Source organism: Barbatula barbatula (genome assembly GCF_947034865.1).
Source record: "Barbatula barbatula genome assembly, chromosome: 25".
Classification (NCBI taxonomy): Eukaryota; Metazoa; Chordata; class Actinopteri; order Cypriniformes; family Nemacheilidae; genus Barbatula; species Barbatula barbatula.
The window spans coordinates 3,417,325-3,442,520 of NC_136788.1; the positions used below are offsets into that span (position 1 = coordinate 3,417,325).

At 43.8% G+C, this 25,196-nt stretch overlaps 2 protein-coding genes across 2 annotated transcripts in view; one reads left to right on the forward strand and one right to left on the reverse strand.

Moving 5' to 3' along the window:
• Nucleotides 1-1,193: 1,193 nt before the first annotated feature.
• On the reverse strand, nucleotides 1,194-3,309 carry irx5b (iroquois homeobox 5b; the record flags this gene model as incomplete). Its single annotated transcript, XM_079450881.1, has 3 exons — nucleotides 1,194-1,639; nucleotides 1,960-2,365; nucleotides 3,088-3,309. The coding sequence occupies 3 exons, from the start codon at nucleotides 3,307-3,309 to the stop codon at nucleotides 1,194-1,196; spliced, it is 1,074 nt and encodes a 357-aa protein (XP_079307007.1).
• Nucleotides 3,310-3,994: 685 nt separating this feature from the next.
• The window catches only part of LOC306890188 (uncharacterized protein), a 64,423-nt gene continuing 43,221 nt past the window's right edge, over nucleotides 3,995-25,196 (forward strand). The window contains exons 1-3 of the mRNA XM_079449743.1: nucleotides 3,995-4,179; nucleotides 4,680-4,735; nucleotides 18,977-19,282. Coding sequence (XP_079305869.1) covers nucleotides 4,086-4,179; nucleotides 4,680-4,735; nucleotides 18,977-19,282 — 456 coding nt within the window. The 5' untranslated portion in view covers nucleotides 3,995-4,085. The remainder of the gene's footprint in view (nucleotides 4,180-4,679; nucleotides 4,736-18,976; nucleotides 19,283-25,196) is intronic.

The window sequence follows — 25,196 nt, forward strand, 5'->3', positions numbered from 1 at the left end:
GTTTTGATGGAGCATCTTTGGTTACAAAGCTTTGAATTCACTGGATTGTGAAATAGCATTGCACCTTGTGTGAACATATATAGTCAAACTCTGAATTTACCCAAAGGATTAGAGAGCTTTTCACATCCTTGCAGCTTCTTTTCATGGTTTTGTGTATAAAGACGTTGTATTACCCCTGTAAGCCACAGGGCCCGAGTCGCTTCTCTGATGTTTGTTGATGTTGGACTCTGCCGTTCGAGCAGAAATTGAGAATTGGTGGTAATCCTCTCTTTCTTGCCAAGAGTTTACTACATTTTGAATTTACACCCCTTAATCCCTTTTAAAATGGTCTTTTGAACATTTTTAGCCCCTCACTGTTCCCGCATCACTTCAACACACGTTTCATGTTTAGATGCCGTATGGAGCACAAATTTAATATCTCCTCCATTTATGAGTGCTGTCCCATAATCCCCTTGCAATAAATGTTGACTTGTGCGATTTAAATACACAATTTATCCACTGTATTAAGCCCAGGAGGCGACTATTACAGTTATTGAGTGTTTTCTTTGAGTCCATAAGTGAAGCACAGTTGTGAGCAAATCTGGAAGGCACTGCACAATGTTCTCAAAGAGTGATGATGGAATAATCCTCACGGGGTTGAAATATATGTGAAGAATAGCTTGAGTTCAACAAATGCAGCTAAATTGTCTTGACTGACGTCTTCCAAACCTGATGCCAACCTTTATAGAGTATCTGTCATATCTTTCAGTGAGCCCATCAAAACAGCTTTTACATATTAAAAATGTTCTTAACACATGACTGCTTATACAGGGAAACCTGAATTATGCATAATGTTATAGTTGCAAACCAAACCACAGAACGTGTGTTGATGAATAAACTTCATAATCCCAAAATGATTTCTGTGTCTGTGACATCTTCGGTAGGTTTTGTAAAATGGCACACATGATCAGGGGTAATATATGAACATCCAATAAAATAAGATAAATAGATCATTTTAACAGCAGACACACAACTTTTTTTAAATGACTACTTTGGCCTCTTGCACGGACGTGTTACATTGAATGGATATATGTGAAAAAAGGAGCATTTCCGCATAAAACATGACTTCATTCCTAAATGTAAGAAAACGTCGCGCAGCTCAGATGCAACAAAGCTGTTTTATTTGCACTGGAGATAATAATAAATAAAAGTGGCTAGAGAGTGAGTTTGCTGTCTCTGTGTAACGCAGTCTGGTTTATTCCGTTTAGATATTTGGGCTTGGATTCGTGCAGGGATCCGAATGCGCTATAGTTCGTGAAGCCCGGGCGGAAAGCAGACGTGTAGTATAAATGTCTCGGGGGATACGGGCAATGCACGGGTGATAACCTCCCTGATGTCTCGTCACACCTCTTATCGGACGAAGCCATTTCAGCAAGAGACCACAGTTTGGGTTTGGGGGTCGGGTTTGCTGAATGAATGACAGATGTGGGTTTGCAGTTTTCACTGGGGGGCTTCGGGCTTTCTCTGATGTCGTTTAGGGGAGAGGAGGTCGTGGCCACCGGAGACTCGGGTACTGTCCGCTTCTCGTGTTCTTCACAGTCGATTATAACACGATCCGTCGCGTCGTCGTTTGTGTGCTTTTCTGAACAGTCGTCGCGAACTGCAACATGAGGTTAAACAAAGAAACCATTAAGATTATTTGGCTTTTCAATCATATTTATATGTGGACTTTTAGTGCCCCCGAATATCAAATCTAATGCAGGATAATCATTTTAAATTGAACATAAAAACAGCTTAAAATGAACATTTAGTTTTGTCATTGAAAACCTTTAAGGAAGCATACTTTATTTGAGACTATTGTTGCGATTGATCAATATTATTACATATACATTTTATTTTGACAAATATGTTATTATTATTATTATGATAATTAACAGTGCGCACAAGACATGAAAAAGCGAATTTATAGGAAATGCACACCTGCATCTTTGGTCATCTCTGTTGTTTGGGTGGTCTTTAGCGGTTCATCCTCTTCGTCGTTTTTCTCTAAATCAATGCTGTCCCCATCATCCTCATCCTCACTCCTGTTTCGTGGTGTCCAGGTCATCTTATTTTCTTTTTTCAGTCTCCTCCGTGCGTTAGCGAACCAGGTGGACACCTGAGTCAGAGTCATTTTGGTGATGATGGCCAGCATGATCTTCTCACCTTTAGTGGGATACGGGTTTTTTCTATGTTCACTCAGCCAGGCCTTCAGGGTGGCGGTGGCATCTCGGGTGGTGTTCTTTCGGTATGCTGGGTCTCCAAACGGGTACGCACCCAATGGCCCAGCGTACGGGTGGTAGCCCATAGAGGAAGTTAAACCCGGTGAATGGTCGTACGGGGAGCCCTGGGCAATGAATGAATACAGATCATTATACATCAATGATTTATGTTGGCTCGGCTCTGCTGTTTAAATGTGTCAGGTCAGGGCGGACAGTTATACAAATATTGAATTTATACTGATCGAAAATATATCAAATATAAATGTTTCGTTTTGTTTAAATAACAAATAAAATACATATGAATATTCTGAGCTATAAACATCGAAATGCAGGGTTGTTTCTATCACGTGAACTCCATTTGTTAAAAATAAAAAAAGCGTGAAAACAAAATAGATATGTATTTTATGCATGTTAGTTAATGGTTGGTAAAATTATTTGTCTTGTTAATAATCATTTTGTTATAAAATAAATGCAGCAAAAGCAGTCCACTAAAAAATAGCGAGAAACACAAACGAATCACTGATTATTAACTTGTACAGTATTTGTTCTTATTTCATTTTTAGTTTGTATTAAATTGAGCTTTTTATGTTTCTATGTTTTAAAACGAATTAACTAAGAATAAGAAAGTGAAGTGAATTTTTTTTACAAAAGTTTAACATATTTTGGTTTCTGTAGAGAAAAAACAAATCAACACATTTCACGTGTGTTGACTAAATAAGTTTAATCGACAGTGGCATTAAAAGATGCATCTGGAGTTACAAGATGAAAGATTAAAATGTCATAAAATGATTATAATAAGCGACATTAAAACCCTCCGAAATCCAATTTGTGTGTCAATATAACTCACCACGTAAGTAGTAAAAGGGACTGTGGATTCAGAACTGTACTGGATTGAGTTAAAGGCTGAAGTGTTGCTGAAAGCTATGGTCGCGTACGGGGCAAACGCCGAGGCGCCGGAGGGTCGTCCCAGATCATGCGTGCGCGGGCCCGTCATCGCACCGGACGCGTGCGGAGGGCACGAGTACATGGAGAGTGAAGACTGGTACAAGTATCCTGGAGGAAAAGCCATGGCTGAATTACAGTCTTCCCACATGTCCAAGAGTCAGGACACTCATCATCGGTGCCATCCAAATGAAGATCACAGACTTAAATCATATTTCAGCTCCCGATGACAGGCATGTGAAAATGTGATTTTCTGATCGGCTGTGGGTCTTCTGGAGAGGGAAAGTCTCGGCGAGTTTCACAGAGCTCCGTCCGCTTCCTCATGCCATTGAAAGAAGGAAAAACTCAAGCTGAGTTTCCTTCCCATCTCTCTCTCTCTCTCTCTCTCTCTCTCTCTCTCTCTCTCTATCTCTCTCTCTCTCTCTCTCTCTCTCTCTCTCTCTCTCTCTCTCTCTCTCTCTCTCTCTCTCTCTCTCTCTCTCTCTCTCTATCTATCTATCTATCTCTATCTCTCTCTCTCGCTAACATACACACCTTCGCACTTTTTGTACTTTGTCTTGCCAAAGGGGGCGCTGAAATATGGACGTGGTTTTGGGTTCAGTCCCAATGCGCTTTTAGCCACATGAGCGTCCTATTTATGGTTTTTATTATCACGGTTAATTTATTTGACTTTTACGTATTTAAGGATTATAAAAAGTTAAAACATAGCTGGGTAGAAAGCAATTGCAAAAGGAAGAACGACGTAAAGGTTATTAATGCTTTTAAAGTGTGTCGCCACTTTCTGTTGGCTCTTAATATCTCAGGTGTTCACTGTAGACTGCTTTATTTAATCTGTAAGGAGGGAGTCTATCCGTTGCGCTCCATGCAGTATCTGATGCGCACAGGAGTTCATGCACTATTAGCATGTCTGAGATACACCGGGAATGTTACGAGCTCTCTCCTGAATATGGAGAAAAATACGTTCATACTACATGCGAGAGCCAGTCCGCTGGAAAAGGTAACGGGGACAGGCGCATATGCGTACAGCATAGGCTACTGTGTGTGCACTTTATATTAGAGAATATGTTAGAGAATATGAACTTGTTTAGGCCAGGTTATTAAATTAAAACTGTTAGTAAACTGTTTATCCAGGCATATTCTTTAGAAACCTCTCAGCAGAATCTGTAGATTTGTGTTGAATTCGATGACCAATGTAGCCTGTACACCTGCACATAACTGATCTAATCCCATTTGCGAGCTCTATAAATAGACTTTAGTATACTAATGCTCAGGGTTAGACTGCTGTGAGTGAGAACTATACACTATGGTCTGTGTATGTATGAAGCATTTGGAGTTGTTATCAATGCACACCTGTTGACTCTCAAACACCTGTTTCTACTTGGACATGAATAGTTTGTTTCACATTCATTTGCAGATATTTAATTTATTTATAGTTGAGTTTTATTTCATTGCTTGAGAGGATTTTAACTGATATTAAGTGTTTTGATTTGTGCTTAGATGCCAGTTCCTTGGACCATGGGAGCCCTATTGAGGACATTGTCATAAAGGAAAAGGTAAAATTGTCTTGACACATTTTGGCAGTTAAAATATTCCTTCACAGTTCCTAACTGTATGTCTTATTAAATGAGACGGTGTTAATATACCGACCCAGGTTTTCATGCAAAAACTTCTTGTTACTGTATACAGTATGTATTATGAATTACTCAAGTATCATTTTGTAAACCCGTTTGGCGTGTCATGCGGAATACGGCAATGGAAGAACGTTATAAAGAAAGTGTAAGTAAGCCTCATATAACAGCCTCAATCCCAATTGTATGAGAAAAGCACAGAATTGACAGTGTTTGACATTCAACATCCAAATACTCATAAAAGCAAAGTAATGCCTAAGCGCGGAACGTAATATAAAACACAACATATACATAATTAATAACAACAATTATTGAAAAAACTTTTTAAATAAAGTTAGTTCCCCTTCAGTCGGTCTCTTGACGTTGTGAGAGACTGACTGGGGTTTGATCTTGAGAACCTACCTTCTCCGAGATAATTAATTATAAAACGCCAATGGGCTTGGCGAATGGACGCGCATGCCAGTCTCCGCCCCGTGCATACGGGTATAAAGGAAGATGGCGGCGGTCATTCACTCATCCTTTGTTCTTCGGAACCTGTGTGTTTGCTGATGCTACACGCGATACTCGACTTCGAGAAAACTTTTAACCTGCTGGATTTATGACGCGGAGCAGCGGACTTCTCCTTTCGGTGGACTTCCCCTGGGCGTTTCGGCAGAAGGCTACAGACCTTAAGAGGTAAGTCCCTCCGGCTACGAACATGTCTCGTAGCTGTATCCTTGGGTGCGACAGACTCATCCCGGAGTCTGACGGCCATGATTCCTGTGTCACTTGCTTGGGGCTCAAGCATGCTGAGGCAGGTTTCACTGATGCAATGTCCCGTGTGTGCGGACATAGCAATCAGGGTGTTGCGGTCATGGTTGGCTACGTTCTTTCGAGCGCTGCCACCACCCCATCTGTTTCCCAGGCGTGTTCAGCTGCCGTTTCGGCGAAGTTGACCGCTTTGGCGAGCGGCTGGGGTGATTTAGGGACTCCGATAGATGTTGCTCCGTCAGCTTCACGCTCGCGGACCTTCTATATCCCTTCACGCTCACCTGGTTCGTCCCCTACGAGCGGCAGACGGCCGTCTCATAGTGGTAAGACTTCGCACACGGATGATGACGCTATCTCTATCGCTGCGTCGGACAGCTGCCTGCTGGCATCGGATGCGGAAGACTCCCCTGATCTCCTGTCGTCAGGCAGTCGAGCTCCGGAGGAGACTGACGCTGAGATGTCGGCCATGCTTTCCCGGGCAGCCGCGTGCATCGGGTTGCAGGGTGTAACAACATCCTCCTCGGAACGCTCGCGGCTAGATGCGCGGTTTCGGGGGCGTGGTCAAAAGCCACGCCCCGCTCCGTTACCATTCTTCCCGGAGGTGCATGACGAGCTCTCCAAGTCCTGGAATGCGCCCCTTTCGGCGCGTTTCAGGCCGGAGGGCTCTGTGGCTGTGACTTCCCTGGTTGGTGGGGCGGCTAGAGGCTATGTTGACGTTCCCCGCGTGGAGCGTGCAGTCGCGGGCCACTTGTGCCCGCAGACAGCTGCCACTTGGGGGGCTCGACCTAGACTCCCGTCCAGAGCATGTAAGCTCTCTTCGACACTCGTCGAAGGCTTGCAGTGCTGCTGGACGAACCGCCTCCGCTCTCCACGCCATGGCGGTCCTCCGGGTTTTTCAGGCGAAAGTCCTGAAGGATTTGGACGGCGGGAAGTCCGACCCAACTCGTATGAGTGAGCTGCGTACTGCCACAGACCTCGCGCTACGAGCGACGAAGGCCACGGCACGTGCCCTGGGTCGGCCGATGTCCACAATGGTGGTCCAAGAGAGGCATCTGTGGCTTAGTCTTGCGCGGTTGAGCGGCGCCCAGAACGCCCGTTCTGGATGCGCCCATCTCGCAAGCAGGGCTGCTTGGTGATACCGTGGAGGACAGCAGTTCTCCGCGGTCTGGAAGCAGACTGAGGCGATCGAACAGATCCTACCACGCCGCAACGTGCCCGCCAACAGGTCGGCATGGTCTCGGGCACAGCCTGGTTCCCAGCAGCCCTGCCCTCCCGCGGCGGCCCTCCGGTTGAGGAACCTCCCAGAGGACGACCCACCAGAGACGTAGCCCCCGCGGAAGAGGGCATCTGTTCCCCGTCAGCAGCCCGCCAAGAGGTCCTCTAAGCGGCCCTGACGGGATGAACCAGGGGGAGATTTTTCTGGGCCCGAATCCCGGCCTTTCCAACGCCGGATCGGAGAAGGACGCTGCCTGCCGCGTTCCATCGAGTCTGGGCCCTTTTCAGGGTCCGGCGCCCACATACTCACAAAGAGACAAATCTCCCCTGGGTTTTCCTCCACAACACTCTCGTCCAGACGGTGTATTGGATGGATCGGGCCGCCGACCGCAATCTCCCACCGGACATTGCGTCAGGCCGCCTGAAGCAGGTAAACATACAGAGCCGTCAACCTCCCGGGGGGTCCCCCCTGTGCGAGGTGACCGTACTGTCAGCCACCGAACCAGCCTTCCCCGGCACGGTGAAGCAGATTGTCCCTCTGGTCCCGTTGTCGCGGTTCTTGGGCGCTTGGTAGCGCACCAGCCCGTCACACTGGATAGAGAGGACAGTCCGTCTCGGTTACTCGATCCAATTCGCCAGGCGCCCCCCCAAGTTTCGGGGCATTCTGTACACCTCTGGGCGAGGAGAGAATGCTTCCGTACTTCGGCAGGAGGTCGTCGCCCTTCTGGCGAAGGGTGCGGTCGAACCCGTCCCTATAACCGAGATGTCGTCCGGGTTTTACAGCCAGTACTTCATCGTGCCCAAAAAGGCGGGGGGGCTGCGGCCCATTTTGGATCTGCGGCGCCTGAACAAGCACCTGCACAAGCTGCCGTTCAGAATGCTGACGCAGAGGGGCGCATCCTGGGCTCGGTACGTCACCAGGATTGGTTCGTGGTGATCGACCTGAAGGACGCGTACTTTCACGTCTCTATTCTCCCCCGACACCGGCCGTTCCTACGGTTCGCGTTCGAGGGAAGGGCGTATCAGTATAAGGTCCTGCCATTCGGTCTGGCCCTGTCTCCACGTGTTTTTTCCAAACAAGTGGAGGCTGCCTTAGCTCCTGTCAGGGAGCAAGGCGTGCGAGTGCTAAACTATCTCGACGACTGGCTTATCTTGGCACACTCGCGAGATGTGTTGTGCACGCACAGGGACCTTGTGCTTTGGCACCTAGACCGTCTAGGCCTCCGGGTCAACCAGGAGAAGAGCAAGCTCTCCCCCGCGCAGAGCACCTCTTACCTCGGTATGGAACTAGACTCTGTCCGTATGTCAGCACGTCTCACCAACGAGCGTGCACAGTCAGTGCTGCGCTGTCTGAGGTTGATCAGTCAGAATCCCTCGACGCCGCTGAAGAATTTCAGAGGCTCCTGGGGCACATGCCGTCCTCGACGGGGGTAATCCCTCTCGGGTTGATGCACATGCGGCCGCTTCAGCACTGGCTACAGAGTTGGGTTCCCTGGACGGCGTGGCACGCAGTATCGGGTAGGTGGACAGGTCCCCGACTGCGTTGGCATATCAACTGCCTAGAGTTGTTGGCAGTCCTTCTGGCACTGAGGAGGCTCCAGCCCCTCGTGCAGGACAAACACGTGCTAGTCCGGTTGGACAGCACGACTGCCGTGGCGTACATCAATCGCAAGGCGGCATACGCTCACCGCAGTTATCACAACTCGCCCGACGCCTCCTCCTTCGGAGTCAGCAGGTGAAATCCCTGCGGGCCACGTTTCTTCCGGGCAACCTGAACCAGACAGCCGATGCGCTCTCTCGACAGTGTACTCCCCGCGGAGAGTGGCGACTCCATCCCCGTGCAGCCTGGCTCATGTGGGAAGCGGTTCGGCAGGCACAGGTGGACCTGTTGCCTCCCCGGACTCCACCCATTACCCGCTATGGTATTCCCAGACCGAGAGTCCCCTCGGCACGGATGTCCTAGCACACAGCTGGCCGCGGGACAAGCGGAAGTACGCCTTCCCCCCAGTGAGCCTCCTTGCACAGGTCCTGTGCAAGGTCAGGGAAAAGGGGCATCAGGTTCTGGCGAGTGGTGCCACACTGGCCCAACCAGACCTGGCTCTCGGATCTGGTAGATCTGACGACGGCCCCCCCTGGCCCATTCCCCTGACGAAGGACCTTCCGCAGGGGAAGGACACGTTGTGGCACCCCAACGCAGGCCTCTGGAACCTCCATGCCTGGCCCCTGGACGGGATGAGGGCTTGCCCGTTAGCGGTCCGGGAGACTGTCTTACAGGCTAGAGCCCCGCCTCTAGGCGGTTATCGCTTATAAGTGGCGCCAATTTGTCCTGGTGTTCTCCCCGGGAGGAGATCCCGCGGAGTTGCCTGATCGGATCAGTGCTGACCCGCAGGTAAGTATCCCCGTCAGCACAACCTGGTCACCAGGTTCCTCAGGAGCGCGAGAGGGCCAGCTTGGCTGCGCTCCGTACCCTCTTGGGACCCTAATGTGGTCCTACAGGGCCTTGGTACGGCCCTGGTGAGCCCCTAAGAATTGCCAATCTTCCTCAGTTGGATGAAAGATGCACTCTTTGTGGCGCTCACCTCCATCAAGAGGGTGGGGGACCTACAGGCATTCTCTGTGTCCCAAAGGTGCCTGGAACTCGGGATTGGTAATTCTCACGTGGTCCTGAGATCCTATCCCGACGACGTGCCCAAGCTTCCCACTACTCCCTTCCGGGACCAGGTGGTGAACCTGCAGGTGCTCCCCTCCGGAGAGGAAGACCCAACCTTTTTATGTGTTGTGTCCAGTCCGCGCGCTGCGCCTCGGTCTGGACCGCACACAGAGCCTCAGAAGCTCTGAGCAGCTCTTGTCTGTTCTAGGAGACGGCACCCGGGGGGGGGCTGTCTCCAAACAGAGGTGGCGCACTGGGTACCAATCCCAGGATCGCCGTACCCGCTGGCAGTGAGAGCCCACTCCACTCGTGGGCACTGGCACAGGGCGCCTCTCTGGCAGACATTTGTAGAACTGCGGGTTGGGCTACGCCCAGTACCTTCACGAGATTTTACAATCTCCACGTGGAACCAGTTGCAGCACATGCCCTTAAACGCCGCCAACGTTTAGGGTGGGCTCCTGGTTTGGGCGTACGCCTGCGAAAGCGCCTTCTCCCCTCACCAGGTGAGACTAGTGCGCTATTGTAGCCTACCTACTTTCCCCTCTCGGGCGAAGTATAGGCATTCCATCCATCACTAAGCATTGCACTTGGTAACAGACTGAGCAGAGCCGTCTGTTAGAACCAGGTCCGTTATAGGTAGAGTCATCCCTGCTCAGGCAGACCCCTGTATTAGGACTAGTGCCCCATACGTAGTGACTCCCCTCTGGGTCGTCCCGTGTGTTGAATTCCTCACTCAGGATTTCCCGATTGGTGAATCTGTGACCTCCCCGCCGGTGGTAATCCCACCTGGATTGTCCCCCTATTCGGGCTAACACCTTTCCGCATGTTGTTCTCCCCGCCGGGGAGACCATGTCATTTCTCCACATGTACCTCCCCTCCGGCTAGGATGTGGCCTCCGTAACACACTCTTCTAAGAGGAGAGCAGTGTTTCCCCAGTGTTCGGCTCCGGACAGCTCCTCGCTACTAGAGGCGTACGCCACTGTCCGTGAGGCCGTCAGTAGAGGCTTCTCAGTATGACTAATACTATATGACTGGAAGATTACATCTCGCGGTAGCACTCTTGTGACTCGCTAGCCCAGACAGGGTAGCTCCGCTAGAGGTCGTGATATCGGTGCAAGCGCTGTGGCGTTTAAGATTGATCCCCAGTCAGTCTCTCACAACGTCGAGAGACCGACTGAAGGGGAACGTCTCGGTTACGTCTGTAACCTCGGTTCCCTGATGGAGGGAACGAGACGTTGTGACTTCATGCCACAACGCTGCACCGAATCACTGCAGTGAACGGGAGTGCCCTCTCAGGTTCCTCAGTACAAAGGGTGAGTGAATGACCGCCGCCATCTTCCTTTATACCCGTATGCACGGGGCGGAGACTGGCGTGCGCGTCCATTAGCCAAGCCCATTGGCGTTTTATAATTAATTATCTCGGAGAAGGTAGGTTCTCAAGATCAAACCCCAGTCAGTCTCTCACAACGTCTCGTTCCCTCCATCAGGGAACCGAGGTTACAGACGTAACCGAGACGTTTTCTTGGTGTCCATTAATGGTGGTTCAATGGATTCCAAAATGCTTTTGATCTTAAACAAACTAAAAATAAATAACAACGATAAATGAAAAAAATCAATATGTTTCATAAATGGCTGGCTAGATGTCGACTTTAAACTTTAAGATAACTCTAAGCTAAAACCTAGGTTTATGTTTAATGCAGTTGCACCATGACAATGCTTCTCTGTGACAAAAAAACCTAATGGTTTGTTTCTAAAGATTATAGTTTCATTCAGAGAGAGTCAATAACTCCAATGGCAGAATCAACAATGATTGACTATAATGGTGCATTAATAATGGTCTTTATTCACAGACCACCATCAGATTTAGTGCATCTTAGACAATCTTATGGTGATATGACTTCATTAAACAGTTGCTTCGCTCTTGAAAGCCAAGAGACGGATATGATCAGATGATGCATTTAGAAATTCAGTGCTATTGAAATTATTGAGACATCTGGAAAACATCTGAAATGTATCTTTTGAAACCGATTTATATTTCCACAGTAAGTTCTTGAAAAACAAAAATAGACAAAATGACAGAGTGATAATACCTGTCAGGATATATTTGGTCATTCACTTGCCTGTTTTGGCCTTGCTTAACATACAGATGTACCAAACATTGTTGGATTATGTTCTCTATATCCCTGTTGACTAATTGCTTGTGAATTCCTTTCCTGAGTCTTCAGCTAGAATCCACTAGCGTAACTCAAATGGAATACTGGCCAACATTAGCTCTGTTTGTTTTGGACTTTCACGTTTATCCTGTAGTCCTATTTGTTATTCTCTCAGTTCCTCCTGGTGCCATGTCAAGAAAATCCAGAGTATTCATCACTCAATGAGTCCTTGTTTCATACTGCGTTGTGACCCTAGGTGGATCCTGTGGCTTTGAGACTTGTAGACATTGTTGTGGATATCACATGTCACTGGTTGAAAACGGACACACCAAAGCTAGAACTGGATTAACTGAAGGATCTGCAGCAGCTGCCGACTGGAAATTGGTGGTAAAACTGAGAGTTCAAATCAAATGCTTTGTTTTTCTGTTCATTGCCCGCTGCTAAAGGTTTCCCCTGCAATGAACATTTACTGTATGGAACTGTACTCTCAATTCTGTGTCATGTGCATAAAAGAAACGCGAAACAATTGTACTCCAACAGTGATAATATTAAATATAACTGAGATGCTCCACTGTATGTATCCCTCTGATCATTACATACAACAGTACAGTAGTGACCAAGAATGATGTCATGATGAGAATTAAGAAATACTACACTTATTTTCTTTAATTATTTCTTCAGTTTTCATTGTCTGTAAATATATGCAAATTAACTCAAAAAACCTGGTCAAAAACCCACAAAGCTTCACACTTGAATATTTTGAGAATTTTTTTATTAAACTGCACGTTTTTGCAACAAACAAATGTACGTTGGGTTAACTTAATACTTAATTGAGTCAAACCAACCATATGTCTTCAATATTTAATCATCTTTTACAGTAGTTCACATAGTTCAACAAAAACACATACCTACAAATACAAGCAGAAAAACTGATTTTGAAATGGTCACTTAATTTTTTCCACAGTTGTATATTTGAATGTAGAGTGAGGATGTTAATTTTCCAAATGAATCACTCTTGGCCACTACTGTACAGTATAATGCTGTGTACTGTACAGGTACTCTAAGTGGAGTGAGGAACAGGTATGAAAGTTAACATGTATGATCGCTCAAAACTGGGTTTCCCGAAAGTCATTTAGTAGATTATGGTTAATAGAAGGGTAAGAATAGTTGAAATAACCCAGCATTTTTTAGACAAGTACTTAGAAACATCAAATGCTTTAAATGGTCTGCAGTCCAAGACGAATGGTCCAGAAAGGCCAAAGTACAAGCAACCACGAGCTCACAGTTTTCCTAATGAATTGCGAAAGGCTTGAATTACACATTCAACCATTATGTAGGAAAACAATTTCAGTTACCTCTTCAGTTACCAATCTTTGTGTAATGAATACCCATTGGCCCCAACTGTTTAAACCTTCTTTAATGGAGGGACATTTTAAGGAGACATTCTTGTCTAATGAAAGACACGGCATGCCAGTGGAAATGGAGGCAGGAACAGCTGTGACATGTGGAGGGCATGCTGGGATATTTGAATGTGACGTTTCACTGAAGAGAGACACAGCACTAGTCTGATAGATTTCCATTCTTCTGTCTCTGGAACTGTGGGAAATAGCTTCAGTTACAAAGGCTTATGTTGGATTTCAAACCTTATGAAAGCTGTTTGCAAAATGTGTGAATGAATGGTATGCCCATTATATGAGAAAAAAAAACCTTTATATGGTGTTCATGTACTGAAAATGTATGAAAAATTATAGATGTTTAGCACCATAGCATATATTTAGTAATTAATGTTAAATTACGTTACATTATTAAAACTCATGTTAAATAAAACTAGTCCCACAGGGCCAAACACCACTTTTTGAATTATTACTGTAAAAGTTATTGTCCTGGGATAGTAACTTTCCTATAATAACATTTCACTCTTTTCAAGTTTACTAACTTTTTCAATGCTTTTGCATTGAAGTTGCACATTTTATTTTCCCATAACCCAAACCTTTCAAGAATTTGAAAATCTATAAAATATGTAAATTAATTGTAATGTAAATGTAAATATAAGTAAAACAATTTGAAACAAATACTAAATGTGTGCATTATATCCACTGTTGGGGATTGTTAGTAGATTATAAACTAGTGATACTTGGAAAATATTGTTTTGACATAAGTTTCTTTTCCGAATGTCTGTAATTGAAGAAACTCCCACACATGGATACTACTAAAGTCTTAATGAACATGGGTGCTGCTATAAATGACACAAAGCCTGCTGGGATTTCTCTTTCTAAATGAAGTGTAGTGGAGGTTGAGTCTGGTCTGGAGTCTGACAGATGAACTGTGGTTAATGGCCACTTACACAGGGGTCTCATCTCCACTGGTCCGTGTACACACATCAGCAGGTGACTAAAACAGCCACTGCACTTGTCAAACTGTCACATTACTGGCTAATGAAGAGTAATCATGCCTACGTTGAGTGAAATGTTATTCCTCAGCTAAAGGGTATTTGTGCTTGTCAAACTGTTTTAGATTAGGACAGAAAAAGACTGCGTGATGCAGTTATGAGTAAGATAAGAGGACGTTAGTGTGATAATGCTGGTTTCATGATGGTTTTCTTGTGCCTTTGGGGAGATGTTCAAACCTCAAGTTCATTATGGATATTATGGTAGAGTTCTGTAGTATATCATTTATAAAAGACAAACTTGGCAGGTTTAGCCTAAATTGTGCGCTCACTCAGAAGACACAATGCTTTTTTTTATATATGACTTTGGTTAAAGTCTTGACAAATGCAGTTAACTCCAATGTATTCTAAATCTAAAAATAACTTTTTTGTAATGCTGTAGAGAGGGATGAAAATAACTCAGTTAATTTAATTTGGTAATACTTTGTTTGTTCATATTTCAATTTTGTTTTCAATATTTTATTTTCTACAGTTATAAGTGTATCTTAATAGCAAATTATATATATACACCACAAAACAAAGATCCACGATGGTGGAAAACACTAACAAAACTAAATACCAAAACAGAAAACAAACACTTCCCAAAAGGGGGGAATAACTAAATTGGATTAAATAGGGAGAATAACAAAGAAGATAACAATGGGCAGGTGTGGGTAATGAGACACAGGTGGAAAGCTAGACTAGGAACAAGAGGGGCGGGGCGGGGCCAAAAACGAGGCTGGAAAGACCGCATATTATGTCTTGATTGACAATAATATGTTTCTCTCCACTCAAAACGTGTGGCTCTGTAACAATTCTGCCACTAGACCAGAAAATCAAGACAAGAGAGGTCAGAATCATGACACATGGACAGGAATACCATCGCAAAGCTTGTAATACACACGTTGGTTTACTAGACTAGGCAATGTATGTTCGTGTTACAATATCCCCTTCTAGGCGTTAAAAAGACACGCATGGAGTACCAGCAGGTGACGATATATTCCTCGATACCAACAACAGTAACGTTAACAGCACCATATATTCTATTATATTGTGGTGTAAAGATTGTTTTTATTCCGACATAATATTTTGATTTGTGTAAAGAGACCAAACAGATTGAGAGGACCATCCTAATACATTTCTAGAGACCATGAATACATGAACTAGCTTTAATGCATTAGGAACAGATTGTCACAATCCCTGTCTGTTCCCCGGCCTGTTCACCGTATTTCACAAAAAGCTACAATACCCATAATCCTCCATATCCCTATCACCTGCACTCCGTCAGCCATTTCCACACCTGATCCTCATCACCTCATCACCCAGCACTAGATATAAGGACACATCTCATCTTTTAACATGGACTTGTCTCGTACATGTTTGCATAAGAGCAAGGACTACTTACCTTTTATGTTACCTTTCACATAGCGTGCTGAGGACGAGAATTCGGTTGCAACATCGGATGGCAACTTTCCGACATCAAGTGCTGAGGACTCTCTGCAGCTCCCCGCTATGGGCCGCCATGGGCATCGGGCTGTGGTGCACTTCACTGCCAACCCCGCAGCCCGCGGCTGGACTCTTTGTACCTGGATACGGAACACGGGGAACCGCGTCCTGCTCAGGTGCCAAGTTCCTGGGAGAGCTTGAGGAGCACGGAAACCTAGAGTGCCCTCTTCGGGGTATTCATGGTAGACCACCTCTGTTGCCCTGACTTACTTTGACTCGGGAGCAGCTAAGGGCTATGTCGGTACCCCAGGTAAATCGTGATCATCATCGCTGATGCACTGCGGGGGATCCAGTTGTTTCCCTTCACGCCATGGCCATCCTGCCACCAGGCTAAGGTGTTGAAGTAGTTAGTCAGGGGTAACACGACCCAGTGGTCAGGCAGGGACGGCCCCCCTCACTGCGTGCCCCTGGATGACCAAGGTGACGGCGTGCACACTGGGTCGGACGATGTCCACTTTGCAGGTCCAAAAGAGACACCTTTGGCTCTATCTGTGCAGAGGCGAGACGTTGAGAAAGCACACTTTCTTGATGCGCCCATTGCGCAGTGTGGACTGTCGGTGATGCTATTGAAGACGTGAGTTTTCGATGGTCGGTAGCAGATTGAGGCACGTCCTCCTCTGCTGTGACCCGGTCCCTGCCAAGGTGTCTGCATCCCAGGACATCGGGTAGTGAGGATTATCCGTCTCGGCTATGTGACCCGGTTCGCAGGCACCATGCCCAAGTTTTGTGACATTCTCTTACCTCAGTCAGAGGCGTGAATGTTCTTTTCCTTCGGGCCGAGGTAAGCAACCTTCTGGAGAAGGGGGCAATCAAGCCCACCTCTCTGGCCGAAATGTCCCAGGAGCTACGGCTACTTCATCGTCACAAATTAAGGTGGGGGGCTGCGCCTGATCTGCAGTGATCGCAGAAGCCCACCCTGGAGTTTGCATGACACCAGGAGTGGTTTGTGGTTATCGACCTGAAGGACACGTATGCATGCCTTGGTTCTCTCAAGCAGACCGTCTCACATACCAGTACAAGATCCTGCTCTTCTGTCTGGGTCGCAGACGAAGATAGCAGAGGCTGCTCTGGCTCCCCCTGGGAGAAGGGCATGCGTATCCTCAACTATCTCGACAACTGGCTTACCGGCCCATTCACAAGATCTGTTGTCTACGCACAGGGACCCTCTGCACCAGCACCTTGACGGATAGTGCTTACTGGTCAACTGGGACAAGAGCATGCTCTCCCCTGCATGGAGCACCTCTTGTCCTAGTATGGAACTAGACTCTGTTGCGTAACAGCATGTCTCATGAGAGCCCGCACAGTTGGTACTCCCTCAGTCAGGGGTCCCCTTGAAACACTCAGAGAGTGTCACACACCGGCGTGTGGCATCATGCCTCTTCGTCATGCACGCACCCTCTGTGTTAAGCAAGTGCCTGGGGCAAGTCCCCAGCCTGGCCATGTGCCCGGACCACACTCCCTTCTGGGACAAGGGGGGAACATACAGGTGCTCCCCCCGTGGGAGAAAGACCTAACCCTCACGTATCGTGTCCAGCACGCACCTTGCGCCTCAGTAACAACAGAGGCAGAGCTCAGATGCTCAGAGCGGCTCTCTGCCTGTACTGGTGGACAGCGGGGAGGCTATGTCCAATCAGAGACTGCCGCACTTTATTGCGGATGCCTGAGCGGAGCAGCCTGCCTCCTTAGGCCGGGTACTACCTGAGCTCTTGTTATATAGCTCTAACCGGACCCACAGGGCGGTTCCGTCTGATGAGCCGGCTCCCCTGCAGGCGAGACCATGTACGGTGCCTCCTTGCGGTAGGAAGTGGTCTCCGTAGCGCGTTTCCTCAGTGAGGGAATAGCAAACCCAGTGCTCCTTATGGTGTCATGCGGCCATCTTGCATCTAGAGTAACAAGGCCACCGCCTGTACGGTCGATAGTAAGAGCCTCTCGTCATGACCACACAAATGGATGACTTACTACACCACTGGATGGTTATGATTCGTGCGGACGATCATGCGCAGCCGCAGTCTCGACACAACATCGAGAGACCGACAGAAAGGGAACGTCTTGGTTATGTATGTAACCTCGGTTCCCCTCGTATCTGCCTGCTGCAGCGAACGATAGTGCCTCTCAATTTCCTCAGCCCAAAAAGGTGAATGAATGCCGTCCCATTTGCCAAGTTCATTGGCCTTTTCAAAAGTAGAATCGGAGATGATAGGTTCTTAAGTCAAACCCAATTCTGTCAGTCTCGACACAACGTCTTGTTTCTTCCATCAGGGAACCGAGGTTAAATACGTAACCAAGAAGTTTTATCCCCTTGTGGTTTTTAATTTTGTTGTTAAAGTCTTTGTTTATTCGATTCTGTCTGCAATTGCGTTCTTTGTCCCACACCCCAACCTGACAGTTTTTGCACCTTGTATGTATTTAAACCTGTTGTTGGACACACTATAAACCAAAGTTTAAGACCTTAAGAGTAACAAAATATTTACTTATAAAATAAATTGTAAAGGTCCGACTAATAGAATTTGAATCATTGTAATGCAAGTAAAATCCTAATATAGTTCTATATAAGCGATCTTAAAGATCTAAAAGTGTGGCGTGACATATAGTGTTGAATGCAGCAATAAGAGACAAACTAGAAGTGAGATAAAATCTTGGTCAGATACTAGAAGCAAATAATTTGCAACTTAAACAAGCTACGTTTTTGTGCTGTGATGTGGTCTGAAGCAATAGTCAGCATAAGACACTAGTACTTTTTCTAGTATTTTATGACACATTCTGAAATATGTATATCATTTCCTGTGTGTGTTTTGTAATAAGAGGCTTAATAACAGCCAAATTAAAGGGTCTTGAGACATGACCTGGAGCGAGTGAGGACTTAATAATATTAAGAAGAGGCTGTTCTGTAAGAAACATAGGACATAATCAAGTGTGTGATTAAAATGATGAATGTGTCTGCCGATGTTTTGCATTACACCAAAAGAGTGTAGTAAACACCACTGCTAATGCATCATTTGAATTATCTATGTGGGTGTTAAAATTGGTGCTTTATCAAAATGAACTAATATGGTGGGTCAATCAGGCAGAATATATCAAAACTGTTATCTGTTATAATTTCATTTACAATAAATATTTAGAAGTGCTAAAATCTAGTGAAGATTTCTTCCACAATTTTGACACTGTCAAGAAGGTTATCTTCCACTTCCACCAAAGACCAATTCTTTTGTTTTATGTTTGATAATAATATGTTAGATAATTAATAAAAAATACAAAAACACAAGCCAAGAAAAATTAATCATGTCAATTAAAAAGCACATATAAAGATATGTATTTTCATAAACTTAAACTTTTAATGTAAATGTATAACAACATCAGTGAACAGTTTAAAATATCATATCATCGAATATCATGAGCCAACACAATAATGTGTACTTACAGTACCTATGTTATGTTTTTCTGCCTTTGCTCTCTCTCTCTCTCTTTAGGCATCAGCGTTTGAAGCTTGTGAGTTTATACTATCTTCTCCTGGGATTTCAGTAGCAAAGCATTTTGAGGGTTTCAACTTTCTTACCAAAGAGAAACCAAAGCACGACCTTCAATCCACCACACCAGCATCAGCTTTGGTCTTCACAGATGTATCCACATCCAGTCAAAGATCCTCTGAAATAAATTGGACTTTTCAACTCAAAAAGCGAGCACATGAGAATCTGGTGAAGCAGAAATGTGATGAATCTGAGTGTCATGATCCAGAGGAAGGGATACCAGTGGTGGTGGTCACCCAGCCAGATAAGGTAGGCGGCGGCCTATGCAGAATATATAGAGAAAATCCGCTGTCATGTCAAAAGATGGGTCTTGGTCAACTTTCAAACAAACCCTGGTGCATTTAAATTAAAATATGAATGCAACTCAGACCAAAAGCTTTCAAAAAGCTCAAACAAGTGGCAAACACGTCACCTTAGAGGCAGGGGCGTTTCGAGCATTGTAGGACATCCGGGGCTTAGCAATGACGTATACGTGCATTAGAGGTATGCAGCGTCGGAGGCGTGGTAGCTGTCAGTGCCAAACTCGTTTATAAAAACGAACCGGGATCCCGATCAGCACGAGCGATCGAATCAGACCTAACAAAGCAACATCGCGCTCTCCTTAAGCATCCACTTCATGCAGCAGTCATCATCAGAGAAAATACCATCTCCACGAGAGCAGTTGTTTTGTTTGTTTTCCCGCTCTAACTACCCTAGAGCCAATTATATTGGCTGCGCTGCGTATGTTCAGTGTTTTCTTATTAAACATTTTTAGAAATTTAAAATGATGCGTATTTAGTCTAGATTTATATATCAAATTGTTATAAAAATCTAAGATCTCATGTAATATTCACTATTAGCACCTAATGATCTCACTTACATGTTTTCTGTAAAGCACCTTTGGAACTGCACTTACTAGCTGTTACTAACGTGCTTATATTATACTTCCTGCATGCTATTCATTCAATCGAAACAAGACAAATCGTGTTAAGACTGGCAACTGTATTATCAGGTAAGGAACTCCGCTTTATTTGTCCACTCAATTGCGTCAATGAAATCACAGCAATTGTCACTGGCACAGACAGTTTGGGTCAATGTTTCCCAAACATTCCTACATTAGTCAGACGAACAGGTTGTACTATTGCTGTTCGTGATGATGAAGCACTCTGAAGTAGTTATAATAGAGCCACAGTGTTTACAACCTTTAGAAGATCCAAGTACAAAAAAGATTTACGACCAAATTAAGAGTTTATTTCCAAAATTAGAACTATGTTTTCAAGAATCATGTTTTTACTGTGCATTACAATTCATATCAATCAAACTGCAGTTGGTTTGTTTTGATTTAAGCCATAACAATGAAACAATACAGCTAACTAACACTATAAAACACAATAAAAACAAACAAACTCTTCAAATATTACCAAGCATCAAATCAGTCTCAAGCAACTTGACTAACACACACGAATCGTCAGTCTACTCAGCCTAACAGTTGTACACTGCTGCATCTCTAAGTATTTCTCCCATTCAACCATCAATTTGAACCTTTTTGAAGGGAGAGATGATAGACTGATATTGTGTCAGTTCAGCGGGAAAAGCCTGAGCTTATCGAAAACCAGGAAGAATGTGCATATGGACAATTGAGCAGTATTTTGAATGCACACACACACCTATTAGTATGAATATATTTACAGTGCCCTTACTGTGCAGTAATGATATCTACTGAGCAAGGCTAGATTGATGGGTTAGCTGGATGGGCTGCACACTGTAAAGTGCCCCTGGGGGAGCCAACAGATAAATCAGTTTAAGCCCTCGACCCCATTTAAAAAGGCCTTGGCAGGTTAATGTGATATCCACTCCAATACATTACAGCAAGCTCTCATTCAGGTAAATAGGCACTTACTCTGGCCTGAGCCACACTCTCTGCTATCCAATTGTGTTTATTTTATTAGCTCATCCGTACAGGGTTTCCAGTGAAACAGGATATCAATTGATCCTGCACTGAAAAGGATGACTGACATCAGGTGGCTATGATGCGTTTAGGCTGTCCGGTGTGACGTATGGCTGATGTTTACATGACCCTGTGCTTGTGTTTATGGATTCGGATGATTATGTTTCTTGATTGGATTTTCTATAGTTTCTTCATTCGAGATGGCGTTGGATGAAATGTTAAGTGTAATGATAAATGATAAATACAGTTGAAAGGACAGTGTCATTTCAGCTTAATGGTTAGTTTGTAATAGCCAAACCATTCTGCAAATAAATGCTAAAAGAAACAAAAAAATTTTTTATTTGGGATAAATATTGTTGGTAGTTCACAGAATAAGTTCACAGAAGTGAAACACTGTCATGATTCTTGAGTGGTGAGACACGGACAGAGGACCCAGGTGCAGACAGCGGGTAACAAGGGGTTAACATATATTTAATAAATAATAAAACATAGACCCACGTGGGGGTAACATAACAAAACATGGATACATAACATGACAGGACTAAGACTAAAAACACTTAAACAAGAGTAAAATAAACTTTAAACATTAACTACAAAACTACACATGACTAAACTAGACAAGAACTCACACAACCACAATGAACCAGCACAAGACAGAAGACACAAGGGCATTAAATAAGGGAGCAAATCAAGAGGGGAACAGGTGTAGGGCATGAATCAATAACGAGGAGACGAGAGGATGGGAACAGAGACAAGACCGGAGAGAGCGTGTGGAAGGCCATAAGAACAATAATTGCCTCTCTCCACATTAAACATAAGTTTCTGTCATGATCCTGCCACTAAACCACGAGAAACATGACATGATGTGGCAGAATCATGACAAAACACATGCCTATAAATTGTACATTTAGTACATTTTATAAAACAATCAGAAAATCGGTCTCTGAAATGGTATTTTCCATGGTTCTATATATATTACCGAATGTTGTAGGTTTTTTACTATTAATCTTTTCCAGTCAGGGTGTAATTTTGTGAAATTATGCAAAAATCGCAAACATTTATGTAAACATGTTTATATATAAATATATACTTGAATGGTTAAAATGGAATATAAAATGGTTAGCTCAAGTCCAATTCGAGCAGTTTTGTTGCGTGAGTTATATTGCACGACGGGGAGTGTCTTAATGCATCTGGACGTGTCAAACAATAGGTGCCAATGAGGTGAGTTCTTCACACGAGTTTCTCACTCAAGTTTTTTATTGCGTTATTCACATCACCCGCCCAAGTTCGCGCTTTAGCATTGACTTTATATGCAATCTACTCGTGCTCTACTCGCGTTTGGTGTGAACACAGCATAAGGCTGGTTTCATAATAAACATGTGAGCTGCGCATTAGCAATACATTTTTTCGGGGGCACTGATGTTAACAGGTTAGAGCTTTACAATGCATGTGTGAGCAGCACACGCTCCTGCTGCAGAAGACAAAATGAAACGGCAGTGGAGTGATTGTTTCAGTACTCAGTCTATGTGCCATCCTTACATATATATATGGCTCGAACTGCTGATCCACGTGGTATGATACCGATTTGTAATATTATTGAAACCGAACATATTTAAATTAGTCTTTAACTGCAGATAAATGGAAAAAATCAATGGCTTTAAAATGCTACATACAATGCACGTGGTTTGTCATCCATTTGTCTTACATTTTAAAATCATTTCAATTGAAAACATTTGTCTTTATTTAGCATTGAAAGATGGAAAAAGAGAATTTTACTATAAAGTCATTTCCACTAGACAATTTATCACTTGGGATGTTTTTGGTAAAAAAATAATTTGGTTGAGAAAAAAAAGATGATTGAAATAAGAAACAAAATGAATTATCTTGTGATGCATGGGTATAAAATGTGTTTCAAGATTTTCCAAAATGAAATATTTGCACACATACAAATATCTGTACTCTACCTTTGAACTCATATTCTGTTCAACACTGGTGAGAACCGTCTTTAAGGGAAGAGGGTTCTTGGGTCCAGTGCTCGCTGAAGCTCTGAATATATATTGAATATTTGAATATTGTAGATACTCGTTTGCATCCAAATGAGTTCTGCTTGTCTGGGTGATGGACAATTTCAGCTTGACCCCGTCTCTTTGCATGCAACCTGCAGTTTACTGTCAAAAGCCTCTCATTGTTTTCACCTCATTGTGGCGTATACACACTTTTCAGTGTCATGAAAGTATGGATTTCAAATATTGCATTGTATACCCCAGTAACATTATTGAAAAATCAACTGACGTTTTTTGGTTAAGATGTTTTAAATAAGCATTCTCGGAGTCATACAATATTAATTTGTGTATGTGCTTTGTGTAAGACATTAATATTACAATTGCTCATACGTGGGGTGATGGGCGTAAACTCCATCTGCTTATACGGACCAACGTTATTTGAGGAAGCAGCCACCAGTTGAGAGTTTGTTTGTGAATATATCTATTTAAACATTAATTTAGTGACACCCAAACAGATTCATTGCAGACAAGAGGACATAATGCAGTCAGCGGTGTAATTTGGTCTCATGCTACAGACTCCATATCCTGCTGGTGTGTGTGCATGCTTGCTCAACTGAACACTTTCCAAATGACTTCCGAGGGTATTTGAAAGCAATTCGCTTCTCAAATGAGAAATATAAAGATACCAATATCATGCATGAAGTTATTTTGGACTCTCAGAGGGCCCCTAAAGAAGTAATTCCCCTCGGATGGAGATACCCAGAAACTAATATGAATGCAAATTGGACTAAACGTCTGCATTAGTGTTTGATAAACAATTTATGTTCTCGAGTCCTGAGTGGGAATGATTTTACTCTAGCTCTCCTATAATGTTCAGTACATGTATAACAGACATGAGGAATTTAGTAACACATCTAAAGGAACATTATAGATGGTTTCAAATCAACAACATAAACAAACATTAATGTGCCTGCACGCTTTTGTGGTCCGAACTTAACCTACGGTACACATCCGTAAAAGAACAGAGTCCCTGTAGATTATTTCTGAAAACAAGCAAAAGAAGTATCACGTAAATTACTTTAGCTAGTTAAAAGTATGTCTTTTGGGTTACCAGTAGCACCGTTATTTGGTTAAACTTAAATGCGAAAACGTTGCATGACCCATTTAACACATTTTGTATTTAATAGAATTAACATACAATCAAAATCTTTATTGTATTATTTTATAAAAAAATATTATACAATCAAATATTAATATCAATTATTGTTAATTGATTAAAGTATAAATCATTTTTTGTTACTAGACACTAGCCAGATCGATAAACAAACATGGACCATATAACTTCAGGCCAGGAGCGTGTGTCAGATGCATCTAATCACGGTCCTAGACGGTCAGTCACCTTACATGTTACATAGGCAACACAGAGCAAGTTTCAGACATGATGGCATTCATGCAAAACATGATTTTGTATATATATATATATATATATATATATATGTTTTGCATAAAAAGTATATATACATGTTCACATTAAATGCTGTATATATGGATAGATAGCTAAATACATAGATACCCATGAGTCATATTTTAAGAATGTATACAGAATCTTATGTTATCTCAGATACAGGGTATCAGTCACACAATATAATTATTATGTAATACAAAGAGAAAATAACATAAATTTCTGTGTGATATTCTACACTATGTGCATCTATGTTGCTTAAAAGGTAGCCAGCTCACAGCAGTGTGTGTTTGTATATGTGTGATTGTGTGTTTGTAAAAGGGCCAATTAAAGGATAAGCAGCTAGCTTTCCTGTCAAAACAGCTCGTTGTGTGAGCACTAATTGAAAAATGATAAGCGTAACAGGTAACACGTTACAATAAGGTTCCCTTTGTTAAGCATTTATTAAGGTTTATTAATGTAAAAACTCACTTACAAACACATTGCAAGTCATTTCTAGGCAGTTCAGTTCAAGTAATTTTTGGGAGGGGCTTTTCCATTTTTGATAGGACAGGGACAGTATAGGCCATTTTCAAATGTCGTCATACATCTTCCGTTCTTCCGCTAAGCAGTGTATCTTTACTTCCGCTAGCGCCTCAGTATGGAGTTCAATTCTAGATGACAAGTCACTAACAACAAGATCAGAAGCTTGATAAAAATACGAATTCTTCGTTGAACAGTGGATAAGTGCTCGAATAAGTGTTCTGTCAGTCAATAACGTTACAAAGTATT